This window comes from Ostrinia nubilalis, chromosome 15, assembly GCF_963855985.1.
Source record: "Ostrinia nubilalis chromosome 15, ilOstNubi1.1, whole genome shotgun sequence".
NCBI classification, from domain to species: domain Eukaryota; kingdom Metazoa; phylum Arthropoda; class Insecta; order Lepidoptera; family Crambidae; genus Ostrinia; species Ostrinia nubilalis.
The window spans coordinates 4,266,301-4,283,881 of NC_087102.1; the positions used below are offsets into that span (position 1 = coordinate 4,266,301).

The 17,581-nt window shown below is 34.7% G+C and overlaps 1 protein-coding gene and 1 long non-coding RNA gene across 3 annotated transcripts; one reads left to right on the plus strand and one right to left on the minus strand.

The window, feature by feature from the left end:
• Nucleotides 1–92: 92 nt before the first annotated feature.
• On the minus strand, nucleotides 93–4,924 carry LOC135078812 (uncharacterized). The gene is made up of 6 exons (XR_010258670.1): nucleotides 4,479–4,924; nucleotides 4,226–4,383; nucleotides 3,807–3,863; nucleotides 3,305–3,374; nucleotides 2,661–2,851; nucleotides 93–2,022 (listed from the first exon to the last, which is right to left on the minus strand). It is a non-coding gene; the product is annotated as an uncharacterized LOC135078812 (long non-coding RNA).
• A 61-nt stretch (nucleotides 4,925–4,985) lies between these two features.
• LOC135078801 (mitochondrial carrier protein Rim2) lies at nucleotides 4,986–15,742 on the plus strand. 2 transcript variants are annotated; one of them, XM_063973356.1, is made up of 8 exons: nucleotides 4,986–5,274; nucleotides 6,332–6,491; nucleotides 11,224–11,381; nucleotides 12,589–12,767; nucleotides 12,941–13,053; nucleotides 13,534–13,753; nucleotides 14,693–14,795; nucleotides 14,985–15,742. In XM_063973356.1, the coding sequence occupies exons 1-8, from the start codon at nucleotides 5,234–5,236 to the stop codon at nucleotides 15,103–15,105; spliced, it is 1,095 nt and encodes a 364-aa protein (XP_063829426.1). In that variant the 5' UTR covers nucleotides 4,986–5,233; the 3' UTR covers nucleotides 15,106–15,742. The 2 variants fall into 2 exon arrangements, with proteins under 2 accessions (XP_063829426.1, XP_063829427.1); XM_063973357.1 differs by having other exon boundaries at nucleotides 11,314–11,381.
• The last annotated feature ends 1,839 nt before the right edge of the window (nucleotides 15,743–17,581 follow it).

Here is a 17,581-nt window from a genome sequence, read left to right on the forward strand (position 1 = left end):
ACCAATAATGGTACGGGTACATTATTATTTCAAATTATTTATAGAAATAAAAAACCAAATACATAAGTTTTATTAAAAAATTTATTTCATAAAAATACAACTTAAAAACTAATGCATACAACTATCAACAAAATTACAAAGGTGGTCCTATCTTTTGAGCACTTGAGTCTGAACATGAAGTACATCTTAGAATTATCTACACGTTCGAAGATAATATACCAAGCGGATGATTTCTTATTCCGTAAGGAAAATTACAAAATAATAATGGAATAAAAAATCATCCGCTGAACTCGATAATTATAAGTAAGCACCATAAACTTAGGAAACTATGAAATACTATTAGTAAGTAAAACTATACAGTCATTAATTCACAGAATCATCAACTGTAGGTTTTTAAGAAAAATAAAAGAAAACCTACCGCGCCAATAGAAAATAAAGTCTAGTTGGGCTTTATTTTCATCAATAACATTGAGACTGAACTATTTATGAACATAATATTTAGTAACTAGCTGCTGCTTGCGGCTTCACACGCGTGAAATTTAGTTTGTCAAAGATCGTCATAAATTATACAGGGTGGAACTTTGTAGATAGAAAATTTTACTCAAAGGAAACATTCCTTTATTTTTGTAAAGAAAGGGAACTGCATTCAAAGATATTCTGGGTTATAAAGTATAATACTGCAGTTTCATCAAAATCCGTTCAGTAGTTTTTGCGTGAAAAAGTAACAAACCTGTTAACATTCAGATTCCAGACGTCCATACAAACTTTCGCATTTATAATATTACATAGTACGAAGTAGGATTTGAGTAAATCTATCTTTAATTGCCAAGTAAGTAAATGTTAAAGACTCTTAGTTATTTTATCTCTGTTTGAGTCAATTTCAGTCATAAAACCCATTATACAAAAAAAATTAAGCCCGGGATGAACCTTAGAGAATTAAACCTCCTCTATGAAAGGGATGAACACTGGTTTAAAATTACATTTCCATACTAAATGTCAATTTTACCTAGAGTTTAACTTATTGAAATTAATAGGTTACCCACCATTGAAGCCAACAGAACAGAATAATATAAATTAATATTAACTTTTTGCAATAATTGTTTACAAAATTTCAAGCGAGCGAACATTTCTATTGTCGCTGACTATAAATCCTACTAATATTATAAAGGTGAAAGTTTGTGTAGATGTTTGTTACTCTTTCACGCAAAAACTACTGAACGGATTTGGTTGAACCTTTACAGTATTATTATTTGTAATCTAGATTAACATATAGGGTATAATTTATGCCAATCTGTGGCACTAAATTTCACGCGGGTGAAGCCGCGGGCAAAAGCTAGTTATAAATAAATGGTACCTAATTCTGTTTACAATAAAAATGATGATTACCTGTAATTGCGTAACACTAGACAGCCATTAACAAAATGAATCATTTTTACCGTATTTGCATGTTTATAAGAAACTAGCTGACCCGGCGAACTTCGTACCGCCTGTAAAAATCCGGTTATAGCCTATCTTCATTAGGGAAAATAAAGGATTCTAATAATTGTGAAATAATTTTTCAAATTGGTCCAGTACTTAGTTTCGGAGCCTCTTCAATACAAACAAACAAACAATCATATATGTCATCTTATAACTAAAATTTGTGTAGAAAAAAATATACTACGATTTTCTTTAACTTGCGTAAAACTATACAGCCATCAACAAAAGACATTATCTACTATAAGGTAATGAAAAAAAATTACCTACTTAACAGTACAATTTTCCATAATAAATTATGGTATTAACAAGTAATTATCAGTTTCCAAAAAAGTGAATAATCTACTGCAAGTTTCTAAGAAAAAAAAGACGACAGTAAAATGTACCCTAATAGATTTATAAATTATTTTTTTATACAACAACTACGATTTTCTTTGACTCAAGTAAAACTATACAGCCATTAACAAATAAATTCACAATAAGTACATTCTTGAGGCAAAAATAACAAAAAACTTTAGTTAAAAAAACTATACACTGGGCCGGAATCTGAAACAATTTGAATTACATTATTATGATTCTTATTACAAATAATAACAGACTGAATAAGCGGTTTATAATAATAGAAAAAGAACTCAAATTGGCGACTTGTACCCGCACGTGATGTTTGTCGACGCTTATTCCTTTCATATTAAACCAGATTCAATTTGTTGTAACATTTACAATATTATTAAGGATAATACTACTACATACTGGGTGACTCTTTAAGGTGTTGCCATTTTTTATGAGCGACTCAGAATTATTAGTAAGTTAATCGATTTACGTAAAGAGCAGATTTTTTTTATTTATTTCATAATTTAATATTATCAAAAACAGCATGCGTGGACTTATCCATGAAATCACAGTCATTATGGCGCACGAAAATAAACCTTTAATGCCTTTACAACTTAAGGTATATGCACATGCGCATTATCAACAGATTATAGAGCAGTAGCGTAGTCAATACTGCGTTACCGCAACATATTTATGAACAGCTTATGATTACATTTGTCTGAATTTGTTTTAGATTTGTATGATCGTTAAAACGCTTACAATATTTTTTTAAATTGGCACTGCACTTATATTTATGAACTCGACTGTACATAATTTACATTTAAATGATATTATTGAGCGTTTGTCAAACCTACCAAATTTGGGGCTGTATCATTGCGGCAGTTTTTTCACTCAATACCTTCATTTTCTTGATCGTTGACTAGGCAATATAAATATGTGGCGCAATAGCTCATACGCTTTCGGGCTCCGTTTTAAAAAAACCAAAGAGTCCACCTTTTGTTTGTGTGTACCGCCTCTGCTTGATGGGTTTATTTGCAAGCTGAACCTGAAATAATTAATAACAATAGTATAATACATGTATTAAACATATTATAAACGCTTACGTAAAATTAATTATCTACTTTGAAAAAAGCATCAAAATATGTAACTGAAATACTTAATATTAATAATTTTAGAAGAATACTAGCGGCCGCCCGCGACTTCGTACGCGTGGATCTCGTTTTACCCTCTTCATGTATCTTACGCGGTTTAAATTTTTTCATACAAATGTTTTTTCCCGCTAATTCCCGTTCACGTGGGAATTTCAGGAATTCCTTTCTTAGTGCATCTCTACGGTACCTAAGCTACGTCCCTTCCAAATTTCAAGTGCCTAGGTTTAGCCGTTTACGCTGTGCGTTGATCTATCTTACGCGGTTTAGATTCTTTCATACAAATGTTTTTACCCGCTTACTCCCGTTCCCGTAGGAATTTAAATAAATTAAATACATTATTATGATACCTTAGGACGCAGCAATAATATTATCCATAATGACAGATGTGGCTCTGATGTAGATGGCAGGATATAGTTTCTGAAATATTTAATAAAACATAATTAAAATTTATTACACAATTAAAAAATTAGCATAAAATAAACCTATAAAATTAATTAAGTATGATGGTATAACCTGTGTTATAACTATGTAAAATTAATTTAAAAAGATAGTTTTATAAGATAGAATACTGCAACCTCTACTAAATATAAATATATTGGCAAAATCCTGTAAAACTTAATGTACAATTAATTATCATACAAAACAATATAATTTAAATAACTCAAGAAAGAGTTTTCTTTGCAGAATTAATATAGGTATTGCTTACAAAACATTACAAAAGAAAAATTACTATCACGAAAAATCAGTTTAAATTACGTATTGAAATTATAAATTATGTTCAAAGAATATTGTAGGTGACTCATCAATTTAAAAGTACTTAGGTATTATTTACAACTGAGTTGAACATACCTTCACTCACAGCATTATCTGGCAACAACATTGAATTGAAGTTATCTCTATTAGCAGCTAGAAAGAAAAAAAATATAAATAATCATCTATTGCAACATCCTGTATTGAAATCTTAAATGTTAAAATTAATGTTTCAATTTTTAGTGGTAAGTTACCGTGTCAATAATATAATTTATGTAAGGTGCCTAATCCAAACAAATAGAATAAGGATAATTTGTTTTATTGAAATGTAGTAAAATATCTCTTTCTATTTTAGTTTTATTGACTAAGTAGATTGATCTTAAAATAAAAGTAATACTTATTAAGAACATTGTTTACTTTTTTAGTCAAATCAAAAAATTAAACTTTCTTTATTCGTATAGACTAATTAAATTAGTACTTGCAAAACACTTTATGGTTGAATCTAGGTATATACTTACTTTAACTTACTGGATGACCTGATCAGCAACAGCTTGGATGGTCGCCGAGATGTTATTATTTTCTTCATGGATAAATAAAAAATAGGACATCCATTCATCATTGTCATAACCAATAGATTGTTTTAGATTTATTTATCCTCAAAATGTGATTGGCAGACCTGAAACAAAAATCAGTCAGTTCAGTCCTAGGGAAATTGCAGCAAATTTTATAGCAATTTGGAAGGTTGTTTAATAACCTAAAAATATGACTTGCCTTTCTTTGACGAAGTTGCTCCTTTGTCATAGTTCCTGATAAAGGATTTGCAGGCAGGAGGTACTGTATCCTTAGAGCCTGCAATGCTTCATCACGTGCTAGAGAAAAAACCCTGGACTTGGTGGACGAGCAACCAGTCACGATGCATTTGGTGATAATAAGAAACCATCTTGTTTATACGGTAAACAATGTAAATACGGTAAAATGGCCATTATTTGTTTGCTTTTATTTCCGAATATTTCGGAATCAAGATTTTTTTCTCGGAATTTCGAAAAGAATTGAGTGAATGAATGATTGATTGAATGAGCGAGCAAAATCAGCGAATGAATGAGTGGATACTGTCCTGTCAATGTCATTAAAATGACAGTTGACGTAAAGGATGCTCTTTTTTTTTTTAATTGGCCCAATCCTACAGGCTATGTTTGCTGAGATTATGTGGATGCTCCTAGAAATGACATTTGACTAACCATCTGTCAAACACTATGGCGTTTCCACCCCGTGGTACGACGTGCAAGTGCGGTGTTGTGAAGGATTTCGCCGATTTATATTTTAAATTACACGTAAAACTGATGAAAATCAGATCTCAATACATATAGACAATAATCGATCTTCGTGAGAATAAAGTTTTTTCCTGTTTCCACTTTCAAGTATCGAAGTTGTGTGTATGTTACTATATTGAGCAGTAGTAGTAGTGCATTTGTTTATTTATAGACAGTCGCAATTTGCAGTCATGTAATTATTCTTGTGGCGCTAAAATGTCTCAGAGAGATACTGCTATACACCTTGTTGCCGGCGGGTGAGTAAAGTTTCCCCGTATGAACCTTAATCTTGTAGTTATCATTACCTTCATCTATATCACTAATATAATCGTACTGATCATTGGCACATGTGGCGAAAGGTTGTTTACGATTGCTCTCCGCCAACGCTTTTATTAAATCTAATTAAAGGTTGATTAACTTTGGTATGTTAATATTTATTTAACCCTAATTTTCCAACTAGAACCCAAATGTATAAGTTTACAAGGCTAAAATTTGTGATGTCAAAAGTACAAGACCTTGTCACTATCTTTATTGTGTATTGAACGTATTTTTGGACCTGTTTTTATGATATTTTGATGGCCTTTCAAAGCAGTAAAAATGTAAATAAACAATTGAAAATATGTTTTTCAACTTCAAATATTGATGGAAACTCTTTATAGCACAACACATTCACCTAAGTTCATATTCTATGGTTCTAACTTTTACAAAACACCTATAAAAATGTTGACTTTGACTGTTAAAAAATCAACATCACATGGTTTCAGCTCAGCACCAATGCGAGGTTAATTTTACCCAAGTCTAGTGTTGCCAGGTCAATATGGTGTGAAAAGTGCTTTTTGTAATTGAACACATCCATCCATCACAGTCAGATAAGTGCTGGAATACTATCAGCAATTATCTCACCTACATAGAGCAGTCAAAACAAAAACTTTCCAGTAAACTGTATGTTAGAAAATTCAACTAAAGTGGGAGATTCCCGCTAAATTCAACTAGGTACAGTAGGTGATTTCCACCAAAAATGTTTCTAGGAGGTTCTTTAGTACATAAAATTGTAATAGGCCTGACCATTTTATATCAGGATTCATGGATGACTTACTTTTTGACTTAATGTTTTGAAAGAAAGAAAGAATATTATTTATAAAAGTTTTGGATTAATGGATGATCATATATTCTTAGGTGTCAATTTAGGTATGTTCATCTCCTTAGCAATTGGTCTGAAACCCTAAATATCTGCCAGAAGAAAAAAAGAGGAAATGACAGCATAGCAAGTTTTTTATTGAATTGGAAATCATCATATTTTTGTTTTGATTCCAGAGTGGCTGGAACTGCTGGTGCTGTTGTAACTTGCCCCTTAGAAGTGGTCAAAACTCGTCTTCAGTCGTCCAAAGGAGTAGGGGTGCCACCACCGGGCCCCCCTCCATCTGATAATGCTACCAGCACAAGGAAAGTCTGCTCAAAAATTCCCAAACATCAGGTACGGACTTTGCTCTTTACATTTCAGTTGCATACCTAAAGTATGTTTTGTTTTATCTCAAATGTTTGACATTTACTGATTATATTTCGTATGATTAATGTTGGTATTCCTACACTTAACAACAGCCTTATGCATACTTTAAATGTTTAAATTAGGTACTTTACTAAGAACATTATAATTTGCCTCTAAAGTGGTTCCCCAACAGTGTTTTATCTATAATTAATAACACTTAACTACAAGTATCTGGTATTCATTATCTGTTTTTTAAGTATACAAGTATACCTACTATTAAATATGCCATGTGATTGATTACACAATATACATAAACAGCAAGATAATATGTAATCAAGGATAGAGAGCTTACTATGTTTACTAATGGTTTAATTCTGAATTCTCATTAAAAAAAATCCCCTCCCCTTGATTAAATTGGTGCCCAAGTTGTAGGGTTGGCTATACAGGGTGTATTATGTATAGAAAATTAAGAAACAGAGAAACCAAAAAGTGCTCTATCATCTGTTTAAATCTATAGAGTGGCTTAAGGTATTTTTATAATTACTTCATGTAGTAAGTAAAATTATGTAAAGTTTAAATAAGTAAAAATTAAAATCCTAAAAATATTTCCTTCATTTTAAATAAACTAACAAAGTAACTTTGACTTGTCTAATTATTGTAGGCAAACAGCAACTTATAAGTTTCAATTCAAAATATTGCACAATCGAAAATCATGTCCCTTCTTCCTAGAAGAGAAAATCTATAACATATGACGCAATACCTACCCAGTATGAAGGAACCACTGCTAATATAATGTAATAAGTGTAATACCTAAAGGAACAAAGCAATTGTTGTTTAAAAAAGATTATCATTAACTGGTAGGTATTATCACCCGGTTTTCGATTATGTTTGCATACGTAAGTTAATGTAAAAATAGGTGTGGTTATAAGAATAAACATAAAACAGTCGATGAAGTATAATTGTTGTCGGCGCGAATTCTTATTGTAGGTTTATCAGCATTTTCGCGGTCCTCAAATACCTACCTAACTAACACATTTGTGTGTAATTCTTATATCCTTTCGCTTTTCTGATAAACAATATTTAAAGAAAGTCATCGCGGAACATTACCAATTAAATATTTTTTCTGTTGCATTTATTTGCTAACTAGTCAACAAAAGTCGATATAATTTAATTATACGCCTTTTGCCAATTGATCGTCCACCCAAACAACATTCCTGTTTATTTACCCTAACCAAAAGAAAATATAGGCGTACGTAATTTTACTCATAAGTTTTTGGTAAATACGATTAATCAATATCAATTGATTATAATCCAGTCTTATTTATGGCCATGAGTATCAACTTTTTTAATCTTAAATTGTTGTAAACTGCGTCAAAAGAAGGGCGACATCTTTCTACGAAACGTAATCAGTCTGTCGAATTCGGATAAAACTGGATCGAACTAAATATGATTGTTTATTGACATTCTTTTGATAAACAAACCCCTGTAGAGAATTTACTGTGATAAGCTGGCAGCATGCTTAAACATAATTAATATAAGCAAATATTAATTTATTATTATTTATTATTATTATTTATTTATATAGGTATACTGTAGGCACTGTAAGCCCAACGTAACCAGTCTTAAGCTCTAGGTTTCCTTCGATATTATTGTTCTTACGCTTTTTTACTACCCTGAACTCCGTAGTACAGGCCAAGCATCGATCGTACGACCTCAGATTATGAATGGCCCACTGGGCTATCTTGTCTCAATCTACTTAAATTCAAGTAATTTACGAAATGCTTTGTCTCTCTCTTGAAAGACATCTGGCACTAGCAGCTTAGCTATTATTGATCCAGTTGTTATTTTGTAGCATTGCACCAAAACAACACGGATTGTTTGCACAATGGATGAAATCATAAGCTCTTCAAATATTTGAGTTGATACAGTTCAACTAAAATAAAATTAAAATCTTATAATACAGTTCCTTTTTTTATAGGTAAGTAAATTACAATTTTAATGACTTACCCACGATTAACTCAAATGCTCTGGTAATGAGAAATATAGGTATTTTTCTAAACTTATTATAATATTACAATAAGTGGTTGGAAAGAATAATAGGGACAATTGTATCAATTCATCAACAGTATTCTACGGTCATCATCATCGTGCTGTATACTGACGTAACTACACTTCTTACGATATCATAAACGAATAACGATCTATCAAGCTAAGTAATATCAAGCAAGACGTTGTTATTACTTATTATTGTGACGATAATGATTCGCATAATTGGGTGTAATGTCACATGGATGCCATGTTTTTAATCGAATTTGTTTCAATATATTTTTCTAAAGCACCCTTTAAACGGCTACGACTAAATCGACAGGTGTTATGGGTTCGAATCCCACTGGTAAAAAATGCTAGCGTAATAAGCTCTAGCACATAATATCCGGAGTCAATGACGTTTTTTGTGTACGTAAAGTATTATTATTCACGTGTATCTCCGTTATCTAGTCGCCATAGTACAAACTCTGACTTTGGAGTTAGGTAATTGTTGTGATAGTAAGAATCATTTTATTATTTATCGATGACATTTGTGTACTCATTGGCGTTACGGCAGATTAAAAGAAATTATGGAGCTAGTGACCCGCCACATTGGCTCGAGTCCAAAGATTGGCTCCTAAACATTTTGCAAGCCAAATCATGTTGCTCCGTTGTACCTACGAAAATTGCCATGTTCTTGCTTCAGAAATCAGCAGTTCAATGTCTCGTAATAGACTGTAAAACCGATTGTTATTTTTAGATGCTGTGATTGACTAGGCTTAAAATCTTAAAATAATTTTACTGCATAAAGTTAGTCAGAACATCAAACAAGAACAAGAATTATAGTGTCCCGGATCCTATGCGATACTGTATGAAACAGAATGTTACGTGCACATATTGTCTCAGCAAGTAGGTTTATCTTTGTAAAAAACCTATTTGCCTTCAGAATGTAGTTCATAGATAGCAGATTATCCGTTCGTTGTAGTGTGAGAAAAGTAGGTCGTGGACATCTTGATTTTGGCTCGTACAAAAGTATTAAATACAATTCAATGATTGATGACCGGACTGATCCCATTACAATGTAGGTGGGTACATCCCTCACCTAGATTTTCATGTTACTTCAGAAGAGATTACTAATCGTAATAGATACTCGACAGTCGACTTATTTCAATAAAAAAAAACAATCAAATTATCAAAGTGGTCTCTCTCTAACATGCTACTACATTTTATTGAATTATTCTCTTTTAGTAGGACGTCCACCCAAAAGGTGGACCGACGACCTCATAAAGGTAGCAAGAAGGCATTAGATGCTTACACCGACCTTTGTGGAAATCATTAGGGGAGGCCTATGTTCAGCAGTGGACGTCCTATGGCTGAAATGATGATGATGATGATTCTCTTTTATCAATCTCTATAACACTTGAAACCGTTTTGTCTTTATCCATAGTTTTATTCGTCCAAGTTTTAATTTATTATTAGGCCTCCACGTCTACTACATAATAAAGTTAGAATCTAGCGCCGTCTATTTAATTTGCTGCGTAGTTCGTCCTTCATAAATTACACATTCAGCTGTATTTTAGAGTCCATTAATCTGAGTAATGTTATGTTTGTTCATATAATATTTACAGTTTTATAATCTGCATTCAACTTCTTTTAGAAGGCAACACTGGTGTACAAAAACCACGTAATAAAGTAATAAATGACTTTAGCTGCATGTTGCTCGACATTTCCGTTGATTGATCAAACTGTTGTCTTCTGGCTTATTAAGTTATTATCCTTCCACAAAGACGCAATTCCCATTGACCTTACGCAATGTCAAGATGTACTGAACCTAACGAAGTTTCAAGGTCGAGCTATACTTAGCACGCCATGGAGGAGGAGGCCGACGCTTGCATCCGATTGGCTTGAGATAATGGTGTGCACTTAGGTATTTATTTTGTAATCAAAACTTATTAATAATGCAATTATTCTTTAGGTATTGGATTACTTATCGAGTCAATACTTGAGATAATAATATTTTGCGTAGTAAGTTGCCTTTTATCTCGTCTATTTGTGTAATGGGTGTAATCAGCGCATGTAGGGTTTCTATCTCGTTACATTAGTTTGTACAGCACAGAGAAGCGTGTTACAAAGATGTTGACTTCTTTTGATGTAATAATATAACGTCGAATATTGAACGAATGATGTAGGATATAGGTCCGTAGCCGTATGGAAACATTTAGCCCTGAAATGTGATTTCAAAAATACCTACGCCATCACTTGTGTAAAGCGTAGTTATTGACTATTGTGTCACAAAGTAGTAAACACAGCAAACGTGCATACTATAAGTAATAACTGATTCACTTGTAGTTTTCTCAGATGTAAATATGTGCAAAGCATTAAAAAGTCCAAACGTTGTTCCGTTTCACTGGCATGTGCGACTTGCAATATTATTATCAATTGAAAACATAACATAAATGCAGCTTCAATAGCTCAACATTCACACTTCTCAACATCTGCTATTGCAGTGCAGTTTCACTCTTTTAATAAAAAATAGCTCGGCCACGAGTTGAAGCTGTAAACTGAAAGCGGGAAGCGCGTCTCTACATTTCTATAAATTGTAAAATAAAATCTGCTCACAAAGCGGCAACTCCTGGCCGAGCTATGACGCTTCACACAAGCGATGGTCCCATCATAACGTTGGCCATGTATGCAGGAGGCCAAATGGGGCTACAGACGGACGATGGGCGCGATGTTCGCATACAGCAAGCAGGGCGATCGTATGCTGATGTCGTACAATTGTCAGGTGCAGCAGTACGCGAGGGCTGGCCACGCTAGGACCACCTCCAGGATGAGCCTTATCCAATGCATCAGGTGAGCAGTCTTCACCAACCATTTACCGTCAATAACATTGTTGTCGTGATGAAATTCCATTGTAGAACTTGTTAGTAAGACCATTGAGCAACGTAACTCGTGACATGGTTCGTAATGCATATTACCATTTGTTACCTCGCTGAACGAATCATAAATGCAACTTTTTATACTTCACGGCGCATTTTACGAATTCATACGAGTACTGCGACGGCACGATTTACGATTAATTAAATGTTAAAAAAACAGATCACCATTTTGTCATCATGAAATGAGAGTGCACACTGGGAGAATTTAGTTTGAATAAATAACAAACCCTAGACTGATAGAGGGTGTAGCCGATTTTTTGCGACAAAATATTATTGTGCTTTACGTAACAATCGCTCGCGCAACGAATGCTCGCAACACAAATCCTCCCGGTGCGTACAGTGCCTTAGAAATATCCGTTTATCAGAGCCAAAAGTTCATTCAACATTACATGTCACAACTTTCTACTAGTGTAAGTGTTATGTGCAGTTTTATGTGTGTTTGTATCGTTTACCTATATGTATTTTAGCCTAAGTGACATATTGGCGTCGAGCCATCGCGTGCTCCAGACTATTATGTGAAGACCAAACGTGATCGCATACTGTTCCCCGCGCGATTATCTTGTTTCACTTGTCAACCTTATGAATGATTCACGAAATTAGATGCAACGCCAATTGAATTACAATGGAAAACTACAAAAAATATATCATGTCGAGATTATGTTTGTTTAAACAATAATCTGCCACCGGCAAATAGAAGGAGCTTGAACCGCCTGGAACTGACATTGTTATCACGCTTGTGTTAATAGATAAGAAGCAAATGCGCGCGCGCTGTCACGAGAAGCACGCGTGAGCCGGATTTGCACTGGACCCATTGGTTCGCCAAATATTTTCTGATTAGCGACTCCCGCTAATATTGGCTGATCGCTTATCTTTATCAGTTGGCCTTTCATACTTAGACGATATCCCCGAGAATCACAAGTGCTGGCCGTGAAACATTTTACACCGCCCGCGGCTCGCTTCAGCTGTAGCTGACGGGATAAACTCAAAACATGATATTTTTAGTCAGATGTTGACAACAAAAATATTATCTCCGAGGGAGTCGATTGGGATTTACGTCATGGACGTTATCTCCTACGTTTGTGTTAAAGGTGATTGATTAACCTTGATCTTAACGCTTGCAGACACATTGTCAAAAATGAGGGACCGCGAGCGTTGTTCAAGGGCCTGGGCCCGAACATTGTGGGGGTGGCGCCCTCCAGGGCCATCTACTTCTGCACGTATTCACAGGCTAAGGCTATCCTGAATCAGAACATACCTCCAGACACACCTATAGTTCACCTTTCCGCAGCTAGCGCTGCAGGTAAGATACTTGAATATTTCCCGAGTACCTATTATGTAACTTGCAAGACAAGACGGTTACGTATAAAATAAAAAAATAATACCTTCATGTCTTTGTTTTACTCATTGAACCTTTACTTAGTTTTAAGGTCGTTGACAGCGAAAACGAGATTGTAACGGTGTCATACATTTCAGGTTTCGTATCGTGCACAATGACCAACCCAATATGGTTCGTAAAGACTCGGCTCCAACTAGACGGGCAGAACGTTACGGCAGTGCAGTGTATCAAGAGGATATACGCTAGAACGGTAATTAGTAATTAATATAATGAATGAATGACTGATACGATAATTATTAAATAAAAAGTCGTCCGGTTATACAAAGTATTGTACAATACATTTCCGTTGTATGTTTTTATCGTCTTGTGTAGATTCTTTCACTAAACACTTCCCAATAATCACTTATTATTATTAATTAATTTTGAAAAATAACTCGTGTGGCCATGTTTAGAATAACAAATTCGAATATTTCTTGTAAGAATTATTGGAGTCTAAGATTTATGCCAACTAGTACAAGGAATATACCATACTACCCACACGCCTTGATGACATTGCGTGCTGTATCAACGTTTCTATAAATTCTACAAATGGTTTATCGACAAATAGGATGTAAAACGAGTGAAGCGACAGTTACGCGGATCTACCTATATTATTATTGTAGAGTCGACATTGTTTAGGAGAGCATTTGCAACCAAAAGCGATAGCTAATAAAGGCACATTTCCTAACAGGGTATACGGGGTTTCTACAAAGGCATAACAGCGTCTTACATGGGCATCAGCGAGACGGTGGTCCACTTCGTGTTGTACGAGGGTGTCAAGGCTCGGCTGATGGCCGCGCGTAACCGGGAGGGGATTCCCAGCGACCAGCGCTCGCCGCGGGATTTCCTGGAGTTCATGGGAGCAGGCGCCTTCTCGAAGACGGTCGCTTCGTGCATTGCTTATCCACATGGTGAGGGTCTTATGTCATAAGAAGTTTCACAGGATAATCAGCAAAATCTTCATTATCAGCTCAGCCATAGAACGTCAACTGCTGAACATAGGCCTCCCCCAATGCTTTCCATGTTTCCCGGTTGGTAGCGGCCTGCGTCCAGCGCCTTCCTGCTACCTTAATGATGTCGTCGGTCAATCGATCAGCAAAATACAAATACCAAAAATCCAGAAATGCCCATTTCCATGCTCCAACACGGCGCCAGCGATCGTCGCTTCGTGCATTGATTATCCACATGATAAGGATTCTTCATGATCACTCACAGAACTACGCCCACGACAAATTTTGTTGTCCATTTAGGCCAGAATATCTCGGAAACAGTCGCATCGTGCTTATTTTATTCTTCATAATTAGTTTCACATAATTACAGATATTGATGTCACAATGTCCATTTGGACCAGAATATCTGAAAACGGTCGCATCTTCATTCTTATCGACATCTTAGTTTCTTCTTCATAATGGATACTATCCACATGTTGAGGATTCCCCTTCATGATCAGTTTCACAAATGAACAATCCGCAAAATCCAAATTTCGTTAAAGTGCGATATGAATTTTTTCTTTGCTACTTTTTACATGTTTTTTACACGCTTTTCAACAGAGACCGGATATTAGCTGTTGTAATGTTTCCGCATTTGCATACATAATTATTTATTATAATCACAAAAAGGACAAGACTTACGATGGAAAATGTTTTCATTTTGTGTGGTCGTACTGTCGCCACCAGTATTTATATGCATGCCTAAATGATTAATAAGACGAGGGTAATACAAGTTTTGATGTCGGAGCACAGGATCTATTCTTTATGAAACTCCCTATGGAGTTGGGCACGCGTAATCGGAACCATAACGCAATCGCCTCGCCTCAGAACAAGCTCATCTTAATTTGTTTTTCATTACAGAGGTAGCAAGAACAAGACTGAGAGAGGAAGGCGACAAGTACCGAAAGTTCTGGCAAACTTTGCACACGGTCTGGATGGAGGAGGGGTATCGCGGAGTTTATAGGTAAGATTTTGTTACTAACACGCATTTTAAATACATTTTGTACACATTAACATTCGAATCACAGTAGTCTTTCGTCATAGTTAAGTTACTCGGGCATTAAAAATTTAGATGACCCTAATCTCTTACTCTAGCAAACAGAAACCTATGTCAAGGATTGAAAGTTATTGATAAGTATAAATTTCTTTACAGGGGCCTTGGCACACAACTGGTGCGTCAAATACCCAACACGGCGATCATGATGTCAACGTACGAAGCTGTTGTTTACCTCCTCACGACACACTTCAATAGTTCCTTCTATGAAAACACTTAGCAATTGAGAAAATTTAGAACTACCAAGCAACTTCAACAATTATTAGTCTCCCATGCGGGATGAGCTGCATGTAGTTGATTTATAATTTGAAAATTACTAGACCTTGTCCAAGGAGACTGTAGATGTCCAAGATATACCTACTGCAGAGCTTTGCATTAGATTGGTAAATATAATTCAGCCGAATCTATTTTGTTTTTAGTTAAGGGTGTTATTAGTAAGTGTAATAAAGTAGTGAACCGTTCACTGTGCCACATAAGTGACTGATTTATGTAGATGTTGTTGATTAGTGTTGTACAGTAACTATAGAAGCTTGCTTACATTTGTTATTTTAATTCACTGTATATTTAAGTGAATTTTTGTTTATAACAGTTGTACTTATGACTAAGATCAAAAAATCATGATTGTTATTCGTAATGATAAAATATATTAATGAAAGCACTAAATTTTATATTGATTCTATAGGCAGCCAGCCTACCAAGTAAGGCTCAAGATAGATCACTCAGTTTGGCAATATAGCACAACAAAGCGATGTTTCCGTGTCAACGACACGCGTCCTAGGTTTTTCCATACACGACTTCATAATTTTTAATTTAGAGCACAAAAATCTGACGCTAAATGAGTTGAACTACAGATTAAAGATATACAGCCTTACTTATAAACGTTTATTAAAATTAAGACACAGTTTAACGGTCTATTAAATAATATCTTAACTTAAAAACGATAATTAGTGTTAACCAACGTCTTAGTGACTGCTTAAATAACTGTCAAGTTAAACAGCGTCGGACCCTTGTTTAAAGCCCTAATTACCAAAATGGCGGATCAAAAAGTTAACAGCTGATGCGTGACGTGCCATGCAACGCGCTGTGTTGCTGCGCTGCGCGAAGATACACACAAAAAATAGCATGAAACACATGGCAAAGGTTGACGCAAACATAATACAAAGTGAAAGTATAACAATAGATAGACATTACAACGGTTGGTGTTTCTTAATACCTACACAGTTAAAATAATTCAATGGACTAATAATACACCACATGTTACGTCGGCGAAACCCGAAACACTAAAAAGACTTGAGTTAAACATTCCGACAATAAAATCCTAAAGGCTTCCTAAGGGTGCATGTGCGTGAGAAACTAAAATTACCATGCCTTAAAATTGCGCTAAAAACTAACAAAGCATTTACATCTTAAGTTTGTACAAGAAGTATTACAATTATCTAGTGTATATTATTATAATTGGTACATAATTTTAATATGGCGTATGTGGGACATAGTCGCTACAGTACTTTTGTTTGTTTGTTGTTGTAGACTTGACAGTTGACTGACAGACAGCGTTTCATTTGACATAACTTTGACGTTTATTATTCTTAATTTTAGCATTGGCTTTCGGCATTTTGGCATTAGAACTGGTCTGAAGTTCGGTTCAGGTGGATTTAAAAAAGAAAAACTCTAATTAACAGTTGATTAGTTAAGTGACGCTTAAGCAGTGTTTATAAGTGAGAAATATTTAATTACTGATTAAGAAGTTAACGAGTCATTAGTTAATTAGTTGCTTAGACGTTGATTAGTTGATTTTTATAAGTAAGGCTGGTAGCACATAACTGACTCAGTGCCTGAGGTAAGGGGGCGGCACGGGAGGGGGTTTATGTGACGTCAAACGTCAGAAAAACTTAACCTTTGGCGTGCTATTGAGCCGCGCAAAACTGCACCCCCCAACTGCTACGGTTTTCAAATGATGTTTCAAAATGACAAAGTAGTCTTGTCTTAGATCTGAGACATAGCAGTTGACGGAGGTTGCACAGATCTAAGACAAAGCATAGGAGAGGTTAATATGTGCTTCAGTACCTCTAGCATGAACAACTTTCGTCTTTGAAACGTTTGCGTATTCGACAAAATTCGATACTCAACTTTCAAATTAAACTATAACGTGACAATTTTGATTTCTTATACTAAGTTCACTTTACAACACGTTCACAAGGGCGCTGTTGTAGTTTTCGTACTAAATCTTTTGATGACGATTCGAATACGCAAACGATTCGAACTCGAAAGTTTTTCGTGCTAGCCGTACTGATTTGTTCTGTCACGTCATATGTTATCACATCATTCCTCCCATACCATAAGCACTGACTCGGTTATATGCTAGGCCTGTAGTAGAACACATGTCAAATATAGTGTCTTTCATTCATGCATCATCACATCAGTAAAATGATTAAACCTGATTAACTTGATAAAAATTTAGTCATACATAGTTCTAGTCTCAAGATTACTTCCCCAGTGACATTGAATTTATGTTCTTGTCAGTGATCAAAATAAGTTAACAAAACCATTTTTGCCTTTGGTAGCCAGTCTATATTTTGTATAACATGTTTATTCACTTACTTTATTTTGATATAAAATGGTTTGTGTAAATTCATTGATTTTTAACATAGTTTATTTGTGTTCAATCAGAGTTGTTAATAACTTGCATAAAATAATTC